We start from the raw sequence: 12,961 nt of genomic DNA on the forward strand, positions 1-12,961 counted from the left end.
AACTTGCTGAAGAGCCCTTGACTCACCATTGGTGATCAGGTATTTCTCCCAAGTCTGATACCGAATCCCTCGATTGGTCCACATCCCAGACCCGTCAGAACTTCACTCTAGATTAGGTGGGGCCGTGTTTGGGAGGTGGAGACATTCCTATGTCAGTCATAACACACGGAGAGACCATCGGGAAAGGGGTGCCATGTGTCGCTGACTCTGACGCCCGTGGGTCCTCTGCTTCCAGGAGCTCCGGAACGCTCAGAGTGAGCAGCTTATGGGCATCCGCCGAGAAGAAGAGATGGAAATGTCAGATGATGAGAACTGTGACAGCCCTACTAAAAAAATGAGAGTTGATGAATCAGGTAACGTGGATAACTGCCACATCCCTGTGAGATACCTTAGTGATCTTCCTAATCTTAGATGGGGCATACAGATTGAGAAATGACCACATAACTCACTTTTATTTGAGTTAAACTACACTTTCATCTTTGAGTGACTCTGCCTTGTATTACTAGAACTTGAAATTCCTTCTTGGGAACATAATGATTTAAATTGTTCCAGTTGTTTCTCTGTATGTGTGTCTGGGGCCACACTTATTTTCGAGGATATTTGCCTGTTCCCCTAAAAATCCTTTTCCAGAGTGTGGCAGCCACCTCTGATGCTGAAATACAGATAAAATTTGGTTTCAGTCAGTGTACTTCTTACATGGGAAATGTTTAATCCCTAAAGAAGCTTTCTAGCCTCTGAAGCAATGTACTGGAGTATTAGACTGCTTTCCAATAAATTTTAGTTCCTAACCTGTAATCAAAGGGATGGTCCCATTTGGTACCAAGAAAGGGGCATCAATCCTTGAGTTATAAAAAGGAGAGAAGCTTAAGGAGAACCTTGATTGATATTCTCTGCCTAATCTGAGATGCTGACTTAAAACTCTCTTCTCAAATTGTATGTAATTCCCTTGATGTTGTAAAAGCAAGCAGGAGAAGTGCTCACTCAAACGGAGGAGGCACCAAGGGAGACTGCTTGTCTGAGGGGAAGAGTGTTTCGTAAAGGGCCTGGGAACAACCACAGTCGCCACCTTTGCCAAAAAGGGAATAAAACACTCACCTCTCCCAGGCCTTTTCGGGTGACCAGGAACAGAGGATCTTTGCTAGTTTGGTTAGTAGAAGCCAAAATCAAGATTCCAGAATGGTCAAGTCATCAAGATTACAAAGCGGTCAGTTAGGTTGACCGGTCAGTTCCACGTCTTGGCTATTGTGAATAGTGCTGCTATGAACATAGGGGTGCATGTTTCTCTTTGAATTATAGTTTTGTCCAGATATATGCCCAAGAGTGGGATTGCTGGATCATATGGTAACTCCATTTTTAGTTTTCTGAGGAACCTCCGTACTGTTTTCCATAAGTCGGCTGCACCAACTTACATTCCCACCAGCAGTGTAGGAGGGTTCCCTTTTCTCCACATCCTCTCTAGCATTTGTTATTTGTAGATTTATTGATGATGGCCATTCTGACCCGTGTGAGGTGGTACCTCATTATAGTTTTGATTTGCATCTCTCTAATAATTAGTGATGTTGAGCATCTTTTCATTTGCCTACTGGCCGTCTGTATTTCTTCTTTAGAGAAATGTCTATTAAGGGCTTCTGCTCATTTTTCAATTGGGTTGTTTGTTTTTATTGTTGTTGAGTTGTATGAGCTGTTCGTATATTTTGGAGATTAAGCCCTTGTCAGTCGCATCATTTGCAAATATTTTCTCCCATTCCATAGGTTGTCTTTTCTTTTTTTTTTTTTTTATGGTTTCCTTTGCTGTGCAAAACCTTGTAAGTTTGATTAGGTCCCACTTGTTTATCTTCGTTTTTATTTCTATTGCTTTGGGAGACTGAGCTAAGAAAACATGGGTACAATTTATGTCAGAGAATGTTTTGCCTGTGTTCTCTCCTAGGAGTTTTTTAGTGTCATGTCTTATATTTAAGTCTTTAAGCCATTTTGAGTTTATTTTTGTGTATGGTGTGAGGGTGTGTTCTAACTTCATTGATTTACATGCAGCTGTCCAACCTTCCCAGCACCACTTGCTGAAGAGACTGACTTTTCCCGTTTTATATTCTTGCGTCCTTTGTCAAAGATTAATTGACTGTAGGTGTGTGGGTTTGTTTCTGGGCTGTCTATACTGTTCCACTGATCTGTACGTTTGTTTTTGTACCAATACCACGCTGTTTTGATTACTGTAGCTTTGTAGTATTGTCTGAAGTCTGGGAGAGTTATGCCTCCTGGAAACAACCTAAATGTCCATTGACAGATGAATGGGCAAAGGAGATGTGGTACATGTATACAGTGGAATACTACTCCGCCATAAAAAAGAACAAAATAATACCATTTGCAGCAATGTGGATGCAACTAGAGATTATCATACTAAGTGAAGTAAGTGACAAAGAAAAAGACAAATACCATATGATATCACTTATATGTGGAATCTAAAATATGGCACAATTGAACCTATCTACAAAACAGAAACAGACTCCCAGATGTAGAGATCAGACCTGTGGTTGCCAAGGGGGAGGAGAGGAGAGGGAGGGATGGACTGGGAGTTTGGGGTTTATAGATGCAAACTATTGCATTTAGAATGGATAAACAGCAAGGTCCTAGTGTATAACACAGGGAACTATATCCAGTCTCTTGGGATAAACCATAATGGAAAAGGATATATATAAAAAAGAATGTCTGGGCTTCCCTGGTGGCGCAGTGGTTGGGGGTCCGCCTACCGATGCAGGGGACGCGGGTTCGTGCCCCGGTCCGCAGCAAAAAAAAAAAAAAAAAAAGAATGTCTGTATGTGTATAACTGAGTCACTTTGCTGTACAGCAGAGATTGGCACAGCACTGTAAATCAACTCTACTTCAATAAATAAATAAATAGCGGTCAGAATGCTCTGTTTTTCCAGGGCTTTAGAAGAGAATGCCAGAAGCATAAGATGATCACAAGAAAAAGCTCCTGCATCCAGACGTATACAGAGGGGAGTTTCATTTCCCTAGAACAGTGGTTCTTAAAAGCATGGTCCCCAGTCCAGCAATGTTAGCATCACCTAGGAACTAATTCGTAATGTAAATTCTCGGGTGCTACTCGAGACCTACTAAATCAGACTCGAGAGGATGGGGGAGGGGGGATGTGAGATCCAGAATCTGTGATTTAAAGCCTTCGGCAGAATCCTGATGCAGGCTAAAGTTTGAGAACCACTGCCTTAGAAAATTTCCCTGTCATCCTCAAACTCTGTTCAGTTGAATCTTTTAGAAGCTTAACATAAAAGCAGGCACCACACCACTATTTTTTGAAGCCATATATCCTTTGTCTGAAAAATGAACCGAGCATTTATGTGTCAATGTATGTCTCTTATTAAACTGATATCAGATTTCTCAGGACTGCTCAATTATTGGGTTTGGATTTGCTTATTTGAGGAAACGACCTTCCACGCAGCATTTCTATTCTTCAGACCGTCATATATCAGAAGAAGAAAGTGAGTTTTGGGTGTGATTTTTCTTAAATTCAATGAGCTCTTCCAATAAATAAATAAATAACTTTTAATCAGAGTCTTTCAGGGCATCTCTGCTTTTCTGATTACGAAGAGTACTTCCTTGTACTTTTGCTGTTTACCACGTATAGTAATTTACAGCGTGTCTCTGGCTAGATGAGGGGCAAGTTTACACAAAACCTGGATCTTCAACATCTTTATAAGGTAGGTGTAGAAGAAAAGAATGCAATCAATCAGGAATTCTGGTTTGAACCTGTGGCTTTTTTTTCCCTTATTTTGGGGGGAGTGGCATTTCTTTTTAAATAACCTGTCAATTTCTCAAATAAGAAATGTGTGTAATTTCATAGCCTGCTTGGGATAAGACAAGAATAAAAATGACTCAAGAATAGTAATAGGCCACAGAGGAGATCTTACAGACCATGGCAGCAAGCATATACCCGCAGGATTGGCCCCTTGATCTGTGCTCTGGAAGAATCCGCAGGGATACCAAGGACCTCTCCTCTCAGTGGGGACCACAGGGGTCCTCCCTGGAAGTTCGACTGAAGAGCCTTCTGCCCAGACCTCTGTGGTTTTCTCCCAGGCGTCTGATAAGAGCCTGAAGTAGGACTTGAACTTGCAGAACTTTCTCCAGGCTCGTTCCTTGGTCAGCAGAATTAATGAACACAGTACGGTGCGTGTTCCACACCAGGCCTTGAGGGCAGAGAGGAAAGAACCGGGGTTCGAATGCCAGGCCTTGAGGAGTTCAAAGTCTTTTTTGTGCTTTTCGAAATGAGACGGACCCGGAGAATGCGGTGTGTGGTTGATGAGGAAAGCGCAAGACTGATTGGAGGGAAGGGAAAGCAACTGACCTTCCTTATTCCGCTGGGCCCTCAAGATCCTGCCAAAAGGCAGGTAGGTGGTGGTGGTTCTTTCAGCTGTGCATATTCAGGGGGCGCAGCCTAATAGCAGGAATCCCATCTTGTCTTTTGACCAGCTTCAGACAAGATCGTGTGAACTGCTGAAAGGGGGGACTGAGGCCCTACAGCCTGAGGGAAACAGGCCTTCCAGCGGCATCTCCTTAGGTGACAGGCCACTCGTTTTTTTAGGTACAAATTTGCATGCGTTAGTCTAGCCACCTCCAAGCAGGCCTCCGAAAACAGAGCGCTCTACTGAACGGACAGAGGAATTGCCAGACCTGAAATAGAAGTAAACTTCTCCATCCTTTAAGGAATCCCTGCCCCCTCCTTTTCTGCCAAAACAGTGAGACCTTGCCTCACGGGCAGCAGCTGACTCAGGACTTCTTGGAAATCCCAGGGGATAATACCCTCCCTCCCGGGAGCCTCCGGCCTGCCCTGCCCTCCATCTCCCTCCTAGAACAAAAACCTGCGCGGGTTTCATTGCATTTCTGAGGGGGAGGGGGAGAGAATTGACTTTGGTTTTCAGAAAAAGCAAGGTTTATTATGTGAGGACTTGTATGATACCTTGGGTTCAATTTTTTTTTTTTAATCAAAGTCTTTCAGGGCATCTCTGCTTTTCTGATTATGAAGGATACTTCCTTGTACTTCTGCTGTTTACCACGTATAGTAATTTACAGTGTGTCTTTGGCCAGAGTTCCGCCAGACCGGCTGTCACTTCCACATCCCTCTGGGCGGGCCAGTCACTGCTGCTCAGCCGGTGACTCTTAAAGGGGAAAAGGAGTTTGCTGGAGCCAAACTAAGATCCTGATAAAAATGAAAATGAGTTTGGCTAATACATTTGAAAATCAAGACAGATTTATCGAAGCATTTATTCAAGAACATCGGCATCCTGCTCCAAAGTCTGTGAAGATAATTTTTGATAAAAATTCAAATGTAGGGCTTCCCCGGTGGCGCAGTGGTTGCGCGTCCGCCTGCCGATGCAGGGGACGCCGGTTCGCGCCCCGGTCTGGGAAGATCCCACGTGCCGCGGAGCGGCTGAGGCCCGTGGGCCATGGCCGCTGAGCCTGCGCGTCCGGAGCCTGTGCTCCGCAGCGGGAGAGGCCACAGCAGTGAGAGGCCCGCGTGCCGCAAAAAAAACAAAAAGAACAAAAAAAAAAACCAAAAAAATTCAAATGTATTGTTGCATATAGTCTGTCTCCTGCTGCAGTCAAGCCAAATTTTAAAAGCCAGATCCTTCCTTCTCCCTCTGTCTCTCCCCTCACCTCTATTCTCCCTCTCTCCTTCCCCTCACCCTTTCTCCTTCCTCCCTCCCTCCAGGTGGGCAGTGGGGAAGGGCCAGGAGTTGCACAGGAAGGAAGGGAGAAGAGAAGTCTGTCCTAGATGGTAAGGCTTCCCTAGCAGAGCCTGATTAGTGTCAGTATTGTGAGTTCAGTGAGTCGGTGCGTATGAAGCCCTTCCAACAGTACTTAGTGTGGAGCATGTAACAAGAAACTCAGTGACTGTAACTCTGCTTCTCATCTTAGTCATCCCCCAACACCTAGTCCTGGGCCCTTCACCAAGTATAAGTGCTCAATAAGAGTTGGTTGACTTCAATCACATAATCCCCTTCCTCTGGTCCCTGTTTTTGATGGTTCCGTCACTTAAGTTGATCAGAAGATGGTAGCCCTGAGAACACTTGCTCTGGTTAAACTGAAATGGCAGGCGTTAAGAAGCGTGTTCAGACAAGAATGGCTCATTTCTCCGCAACGTTCAGAACTTTTGCACACCCAGAATTCAGTGCCACCTGCTGAAGAGACTATGGACCAGAGAATTGAAACTCAGCATCATGCTAATGATTGACAAACACTTGTCAAGCATCTTCTTGTGTTCAAGACACTGTGGACCCAGGGGGTATGGAGAGAGACACAGCCTACCCTGCGCTCTGAGGTGCGAGATACTTTTAAGGAGATAAATAAACATTTTAAGTTAATAGAAATACAGTGCCTGATGCCAAATATATTTTAAGCCGTTAATTTAAATTCAGGATAAAGCAGAATGAACATCGCTCTCCAGTGTATGTACCTAACCCAATATTTGGTGAGTATACATAGTACATTGAACACAGATTTTAGAAGAGAGTAAATCTAAAACGGCCCTTGCTTAATAGACGACCCTTAAACCATTCCATATGCACAAATGCTCGTGGGTTTTAATTACACCTTATTTAAACTCTGAGCTCCTTATAGGAGCAGATACTCTTTTAATTATGAAGAATGTTTTCTGGGTTGTCAAGTTTCCATGGAAACTCACCACAAAATAGGTACGGCCTTTTTTTTTTTTTTTTTTGAATTCCAGTAAGAAGGCAAAGATTTTCCAGCTCTTTCAGCCAACTGAGTCAAATTAGGGACTTATAATTAAGTTCACTTGGAATCAGCAGTATTCAGTCTGTCTAAACAGTTTCATATATAGCTGGAAGTCTTAGGTGAAAAAAATTAATAATAAGGCTCTCTCGGGCTATCCCCTGATCTCTTTGAACCCCAGGACTGCCTTCATTTTTCTGATTCAGTTTTATTTCCTGTATGGGAGTGCTTTGAAAGACATAAGAATGCCCAACAGACAGATTACAGTTAGGCACGCGTCCAAGAAGAGGTTCACTGCAGCCCCCAGCACCAGCCTGGGCACAGAAGGGAAGGGCTACTGGATTCCAGTTCAGGGTCCTGCAGCCGACCGATGGGGGCCTGACGGGAGCCATGTCACTTGCAGCTGGTAGAAGCTTCCTTTTAGGAAACATTGAGTGTAATCCTAGCAGGTTTACTCTGAGGTCGCTCAGAACCGGGCAGAGGGGACAAGGGCCTTCAGACGTGCAAAGTGAGATGGCTCAGTCTCACATGCCTGGGACTGTGCTCCCTGCCCAGCAGACTCCCAAAGGCAGGCGCACCAGTGGTGAGAAGGATAGGCTGTTTGTAGACCTTCTGTTTTCACACGTGACCACCATCTGAAGGAGAAGTAGAACAGCGATGTGTGTCCGTCAGTCACCGCCAAGTTAAAGACGAGCGTTCTATTTCCAACCATGACAGAATGTCTTCTGGGAACCCAAGGGCCAAACAAGGAGGTGTGATTCATTAAAACTTATATGGTTTAAAGATGATGAAATCAGTCTTCCGAGGTGGGCTGAGCAGCCTGCTTCATTCCTAATCTCTTGAAATAGAGCTTCATTTGCAAGGAGACAAGGCTTTTTTTCTCTGTTTCTTCCCTTTATTTATTTGTTCTTTAAAATCTTGCTAATCTTGCCAAAGGAAATCAAATCATTGTTTATTTGGGGTCGATTTTTCAGCTCCTTGATTTCATGTGCAGTTACAGTTCCCATTTCGTAATGGATGTGTTTCTGAACAGTGTAGAAATCATTTCTTTACCTTTTAAATGTAAGAGGCAGGTGCTGTTAAACCGACCCCCCGTGGAGCAGGATTCCTTTGTCACGGCAGCACTCCTGTCCAACCAGACCGTGCTTATCTGTTCTGTAAATTCACATTTGGAGGCTAAACTGTCTTTAAGCGGAGCTCCTTTATAATCTTATTTTTCTGTAGCCCGAGACGGTGCCGTATTCCCAACATCGCTCTCATATACGCACAGATTTTCCGTAATCGTGTGTTTCGTGTCAAATCGATTTGGGTTGCTGAAATTGTGTTGTGTCTCGGAGACCACAGATTTTTCCCTAACGCTCCAGCCACTCAGCTGAGCGGCGCCCCCAGAAAACCCAGGCGAGCCCTGGTTGAGGGTCTCCATCAATTCACGCCTGGTCAGTACTAGCTTGGAGCCGGCTGGGTTCTCTGAAGTGTTTCCTGTGTGACAGCCCAGCACATGCTCCCAGCTCAGCCACCTTGCAGAGAGGACTCCGGCTCTATCAAGCCCTGGCTTCTGGCCTGGTGACAGGAGCCCCTGGAGTGTGGTGAAGGGCTCTTGGGCTGATGGGTAGTTGGCAGGCAGAGGAGAAAAGTGAGGAACTTACCACTCAATGTTCAGAAAGGGAGAAGTGCGGAGACCTTGACCCAGGAGGAATGTAGACAAATGGCCAGTGGACAGCACGAGGTCACGGCACAGCCGCCCGTGCCCAGCCTGTTGCGCTGTGATGCCTTTCAACTGCCAGGGGCACCATGATCTGGATTGCAGTTTATTATGTTTTGGGGGCATTTCATTCTGATAAGTTTTGATGCAGGATCATTACGTAGGGGAGTAGATTTAATCCCGTTTTCTTAGCAGGCTCTGAGGACACTGAGGGAATATTTATGTAATAAGGTGCAAAGTTGCTATGGAAAATACTATAGCAACCTACCATCTTCGTAGAGTCAGGCAGCCACTTATAACAGCAGTCTAAATTTACATTTATTTTAGTGTCATTTTATCGACACTCTTAGTATCTCATTCTGACAGGATGTTAAAATATGTTTTCAGCTTGCATTTGAGCAAAATTAACACAGTGTTGTTGGAATTTAAGTGGGGTTTGCACAACTTCTGGAAAAATGCAGAATATTTTCGAGGGAGTTTAGATGACAGAATTTGGGTAAGTTTGTAACTCTCTTCTTTCTCTTTCCTAAATGTATGAAAGAATCCTTAGTGGCATTTATTCCTAGTTTTTCCTCTTAGTTGGTAACTAATGAGTCAGAATTTCTGATTACCAAATGAGGATTATCCTTTTCAACACTGACGTAATTTTTTAAGCGCTCACCTGTGATTCTAGCTGGCGCTTATAGAAAACACTTTTAGTAGATCAGCTCATTGCCCTCCAGCAGCGTGTGACTTTTTGAAAATGAAATCTATTTTTGATATAAAAAAATACCTATTCATTTTGGAAAGTCTAATGATTAAGAATAATAAAAGATAAAACAGTTATAACACTACAAAAGACTCTTTAGTTTCTGATTCATTTTCTTCTTCACAGCCTAACTACATAAGCATTTTTGTATGTATTTTTTTAATATATACATGATTGTTTTTAGTCAGACCTTTTTGTATAACAGGTGGTGTTTTTTAAAGCTTTTTTTATATATTAAGGAAATAGAAAATATAGAGCAAGTGCGTGTGTATCCTTTCTGGATCATGGGCTCCTTCCCGTGAACCTTTAGGACTTCAAGCTGTAATCTTTGAGGTGGTCAGAGTAGATACCTGAGGTCATTAAAGCCTGAAAATTGGGCCAGCCCTCCCCAAAGCATCTTTTAGGGCCCTTAAATGTGAGTGTGGCAGAGAACTATAGATACGTAGCTGGTTAGTAGCGGAAAGATAGTATCTATTGATTTTCTTCTCTACCTCACCATCTGAAATCTTAAAGTGTGACTTTAACACTGTTAAAGTGGGACATTGGCCAAAAGAATCGATACCAGACTATATTAAAACCTATGCTGCTACCAGCTTCTTGGCCCTGATGTACTGTTTATGAACACCACTGTCCTAATTCTCCTGTGCTTTTATACCGCATCGTTCATCAAGACACAGTTGGCGACATAAAGTTATTGTACCTTGACTCCTAACACTGTTGCCCATAAGCTTCATTAATCTAAGACCTGAAGCTCTACTGTAGGAATACAGAAAGTGAGGACAGATAGCCAATTGAACTCCGGTGAGCCACACTCAGTTAAATGCCCCATAACTAATGGAAAAAGTAATTGACAGAAGTAGCAGTAATTATTTCTCCCCTTTCTTAGAAATTCCACCTTCCATTTATGATACTTAGAAGCGCTGGACATTGAAGTTTATAGCAATTTTAAAAATTATTATTATAGTGAGCGCTCCCATGTCTAAATGGCTTACAGACTCCTCTCTTTTACTGGCATGCATGTCCTTGATCCCAAAGTGTGCTCAGCAGACCTTCTCCCCAGCTCCAGGACACAGTTTGGGAAGCTTTCTGGGAAGGGGCTAGAGAAGGGACGTTTTATTTGAGACTCCCCATTACCAGCAGAGAAGTAGGGAGACGCATTTCTGGAGCAAAAGTTGCAAAACAGAGTCGATTCATCGTAGTGCTTCAGGGAGGGTGTTGCAGGTTCTTTATTGAGCCCATTGTACTGATAACTTCTAGAGCCGCTGTGTCCCAGAGAACTCTGCATTCCACTTCCTGCATGTGGGTCATTGCCGCTTGATGCAGTTACCCAAATTTTCAGTTATCAGAATTACCTTAGGAATATGTAAATATCTAACACTAGGGTATTGGTTAATTAATCATATATCCATAAGCAGCCTTGAAAACAACCATGTTTTAGAAAACTATATAATGGCATGAGAGAAGGTTCTCTGTATATTGCTAAGTGATTTTAAAAAAGCAGTTACAAATCAATGTACAGATCATTCCAATTGTGTGTTTGTGTATGTGTTGTATTCACAATTTATATGTTAGGGGGAAATCTGTAAGGAGATAGGTCAAAATATTCAGAGTGACTTTCTAGATGGTGTGATTACCAGTGATCTTTTTTCTTATTTTTGCATCTCAAAAACTTCTACAGAACATACATGTATTATTTAAATAATTGGACTACAGCAAATATTAATATAAAAATTACCCAGGAGAATCTGTGGTAAAATTTGTATTGATTGAGGAATACTACCTGGCCATTTCTGATCACAGGAAAGTTGAAAGTAGTCATGAATAGTAACTGGTATCAGATGATAGAAGTTTATTGAATTGCCCTCTTTTGCTTCAAATTGGGGAATAATCACCTTTAATTTTCCATAATATTTTACCTTCCTAGACCACATCGTCTTGCAGTTTCCTATTCCAAATATGATCATATTTGTGTAACTATTTAATTAAGGATCCAAGAAATAATTGAAGTTCTGATCCAGGCAGACATGTTGAATTCTTACCCACAAGGAGACTGGCAACCATGAGTCTCTTCAGATATGAAGAGACCCTTAGAAAGCACCTTGCATAACCTTCTCCTTTCTTCCCAAACAGGAATGTGCAGTCCCATGTTGAGCAGTTAACGTTATTTGCCCAAGATAGTAAGTGGAAGGTACTAGAACTAGAGCTAGTACTAACACTAGGTATTAGTACTAGAACTCAGTACTAATTTTCTTCTTTCCACGTTAATGACCTTTCTATGGCACCCCTAAATGTTGTGGGAAAAAAAGCTCCAGAATAGAATATCCCTCAAATGCCGTAAGTGACATCGTAAGAGTCAGTAAAATCAACCAAGGATTTTGAATGCCTGCTATGTGCATGGCACCATGGTGCCGTTTGGAAGCAAAGGTAGGCTGGAGATGTTTATTACCTTAAAATGTTAATCCCGACCAGGCTGACTGGGGCTTTTGCTTAGTCTTCCCATTACTTTCTGGATTTTTCTACTGACTAGAAAGAGATTGGCTTCAACATAGGCAGTGCATCCGGCAAACTGTTTTCTAGCCCATTCCAACAGAAATGCCAGCTTTTAAAAATATTCAGGAAATTGGCACAGTCCCTTTTCTAGCTGAATGATATTTATTTCCTCAAAAACAACCAGCTCTATGGCTTTGGGCTGGAAGAAGAACTGCTTTGAAGAGGCAAAGTACATCGGGAAGGAATCATGCCATGTCATGTATTCCTTTGGTAAAGCGGACACACTGTCACAGCCCTAGTCTTCCATTCCCTGACTCTCCAAAAAGGTAAAGAGAAAAATATAACTACTTCTCTAAACACAAGCACAGATATGATGATTGATCTGCAATGATCTGAGCTACAATATTGGTTCTTTGATTTCCCATCTCATCCCATGTTTCCCCTGCATCCCCAGGGCCTGGGAGAGCCTACCTGAAAATCATTCATTGACTCTCCATCTAATTTCAAGACTTACTGAGGCGTTCTCCATCCTTCCTTGTTCCCGAGGCTTATCTTTATGAGATCTGCCCCTCAATCAATCTTAAAAATAAAAGTTTGAGGGAGAGCACCTACAATAATATCAATGTTATTGAGATGCACAGACTCAGAGAAGTTTTGATTGGGGAGAGAGCTTAGAAGTAATATGTCCTCTCCCTTCTTACCCCATGTTCGAAATTAACGAGAAAAATGTGGGTTTTTTTCCCCCCAAACAATCATCAGCTGGAACGCTGAATAATGTCTGCAAGTTTGTATTGGGGATATTTTTTTTTGTAATTACAAGTTTTCAGGTAAAAAGTGATAACACATATTTGGCAAATCTATTGGAAGTAGGATAAGAGATTTAATTCTTGTTTTAGTGATTTACCAGTTGGTTGATTAAGAAATGTCTCCACCTGCCATACTAGACTTTTCTCATATAGTTTATATAATCCAAACGTCGTAGAGCCATCCATTTCTCTATCCTTAGCTCTTTGCTTCCATGAAATTGTCTTAAACAATGCCATAATACAAAGCAATGATAAAATGAAAACAAATATTTAGTGAATTCTTACTTATGACATGTATGGGACTGTGATATCATTTGTCTGGCAGTGCCATATTAAGGGGGGAAAAATAGCAAACGAAGTCTTGTAAGACTATTTGAGACTCAGTCTTTGAGCTGAGAGTGGTGTTTATCTGCTCTGGAAAATCCTAGTAGGGCTTCCCTGGTGGCGCAGTGGTTGAGAGTCCGCCTGCCGATG

At 42.5% G+C, this 12,961-nt stretch overlaps 1 protein-coding gene across 19 annotated transcripts in view; it reads left to right on the forward strand.

Moving 5' to 3' along the window:
* ENOX1 (ecto-NOX disulfide-thiol exchanger 1) overlaps positions 1 to 12,961 on the forward strand; it is a 657,005-nt gene that overhangs the window by 527,472 nt on the left and 116,572 nt on the right. For 18 of the 19 annotated variants that reach the window (XM_028497884.2, XM_028497886.2, XM_028497889.2 and 15 more), the window contains one exon: positions 236 to 353. The exons of the other annotated variant lie outside the window; for it this stretch is intronic. In XM_028497884.2, the coding sequence (XP_028353685.1) occupies positions 236 to 353 (118 nt within the window). The remainder of the gene's footprint in view (positions 1 to 235; positions 354 to 12,961) is intronic. 19 annotated transcript variants of the gene reach the window in all.

This window comes from Physeter macrocephalus, chromosome 13 (assembly GCF_002837175.3).
Source record: "Physeter macrocephalus isolate SW-GA chromosome 13, ASM283717v5, whole genome shotgun sequence".
Taxonomy (NCBI): domain Eukaryota; kingdom Metazoa; phylum Chordata; class Mammalia; order Artiodactyla; family Physeteridae; genus Physeter; species Physeter macrocephalus.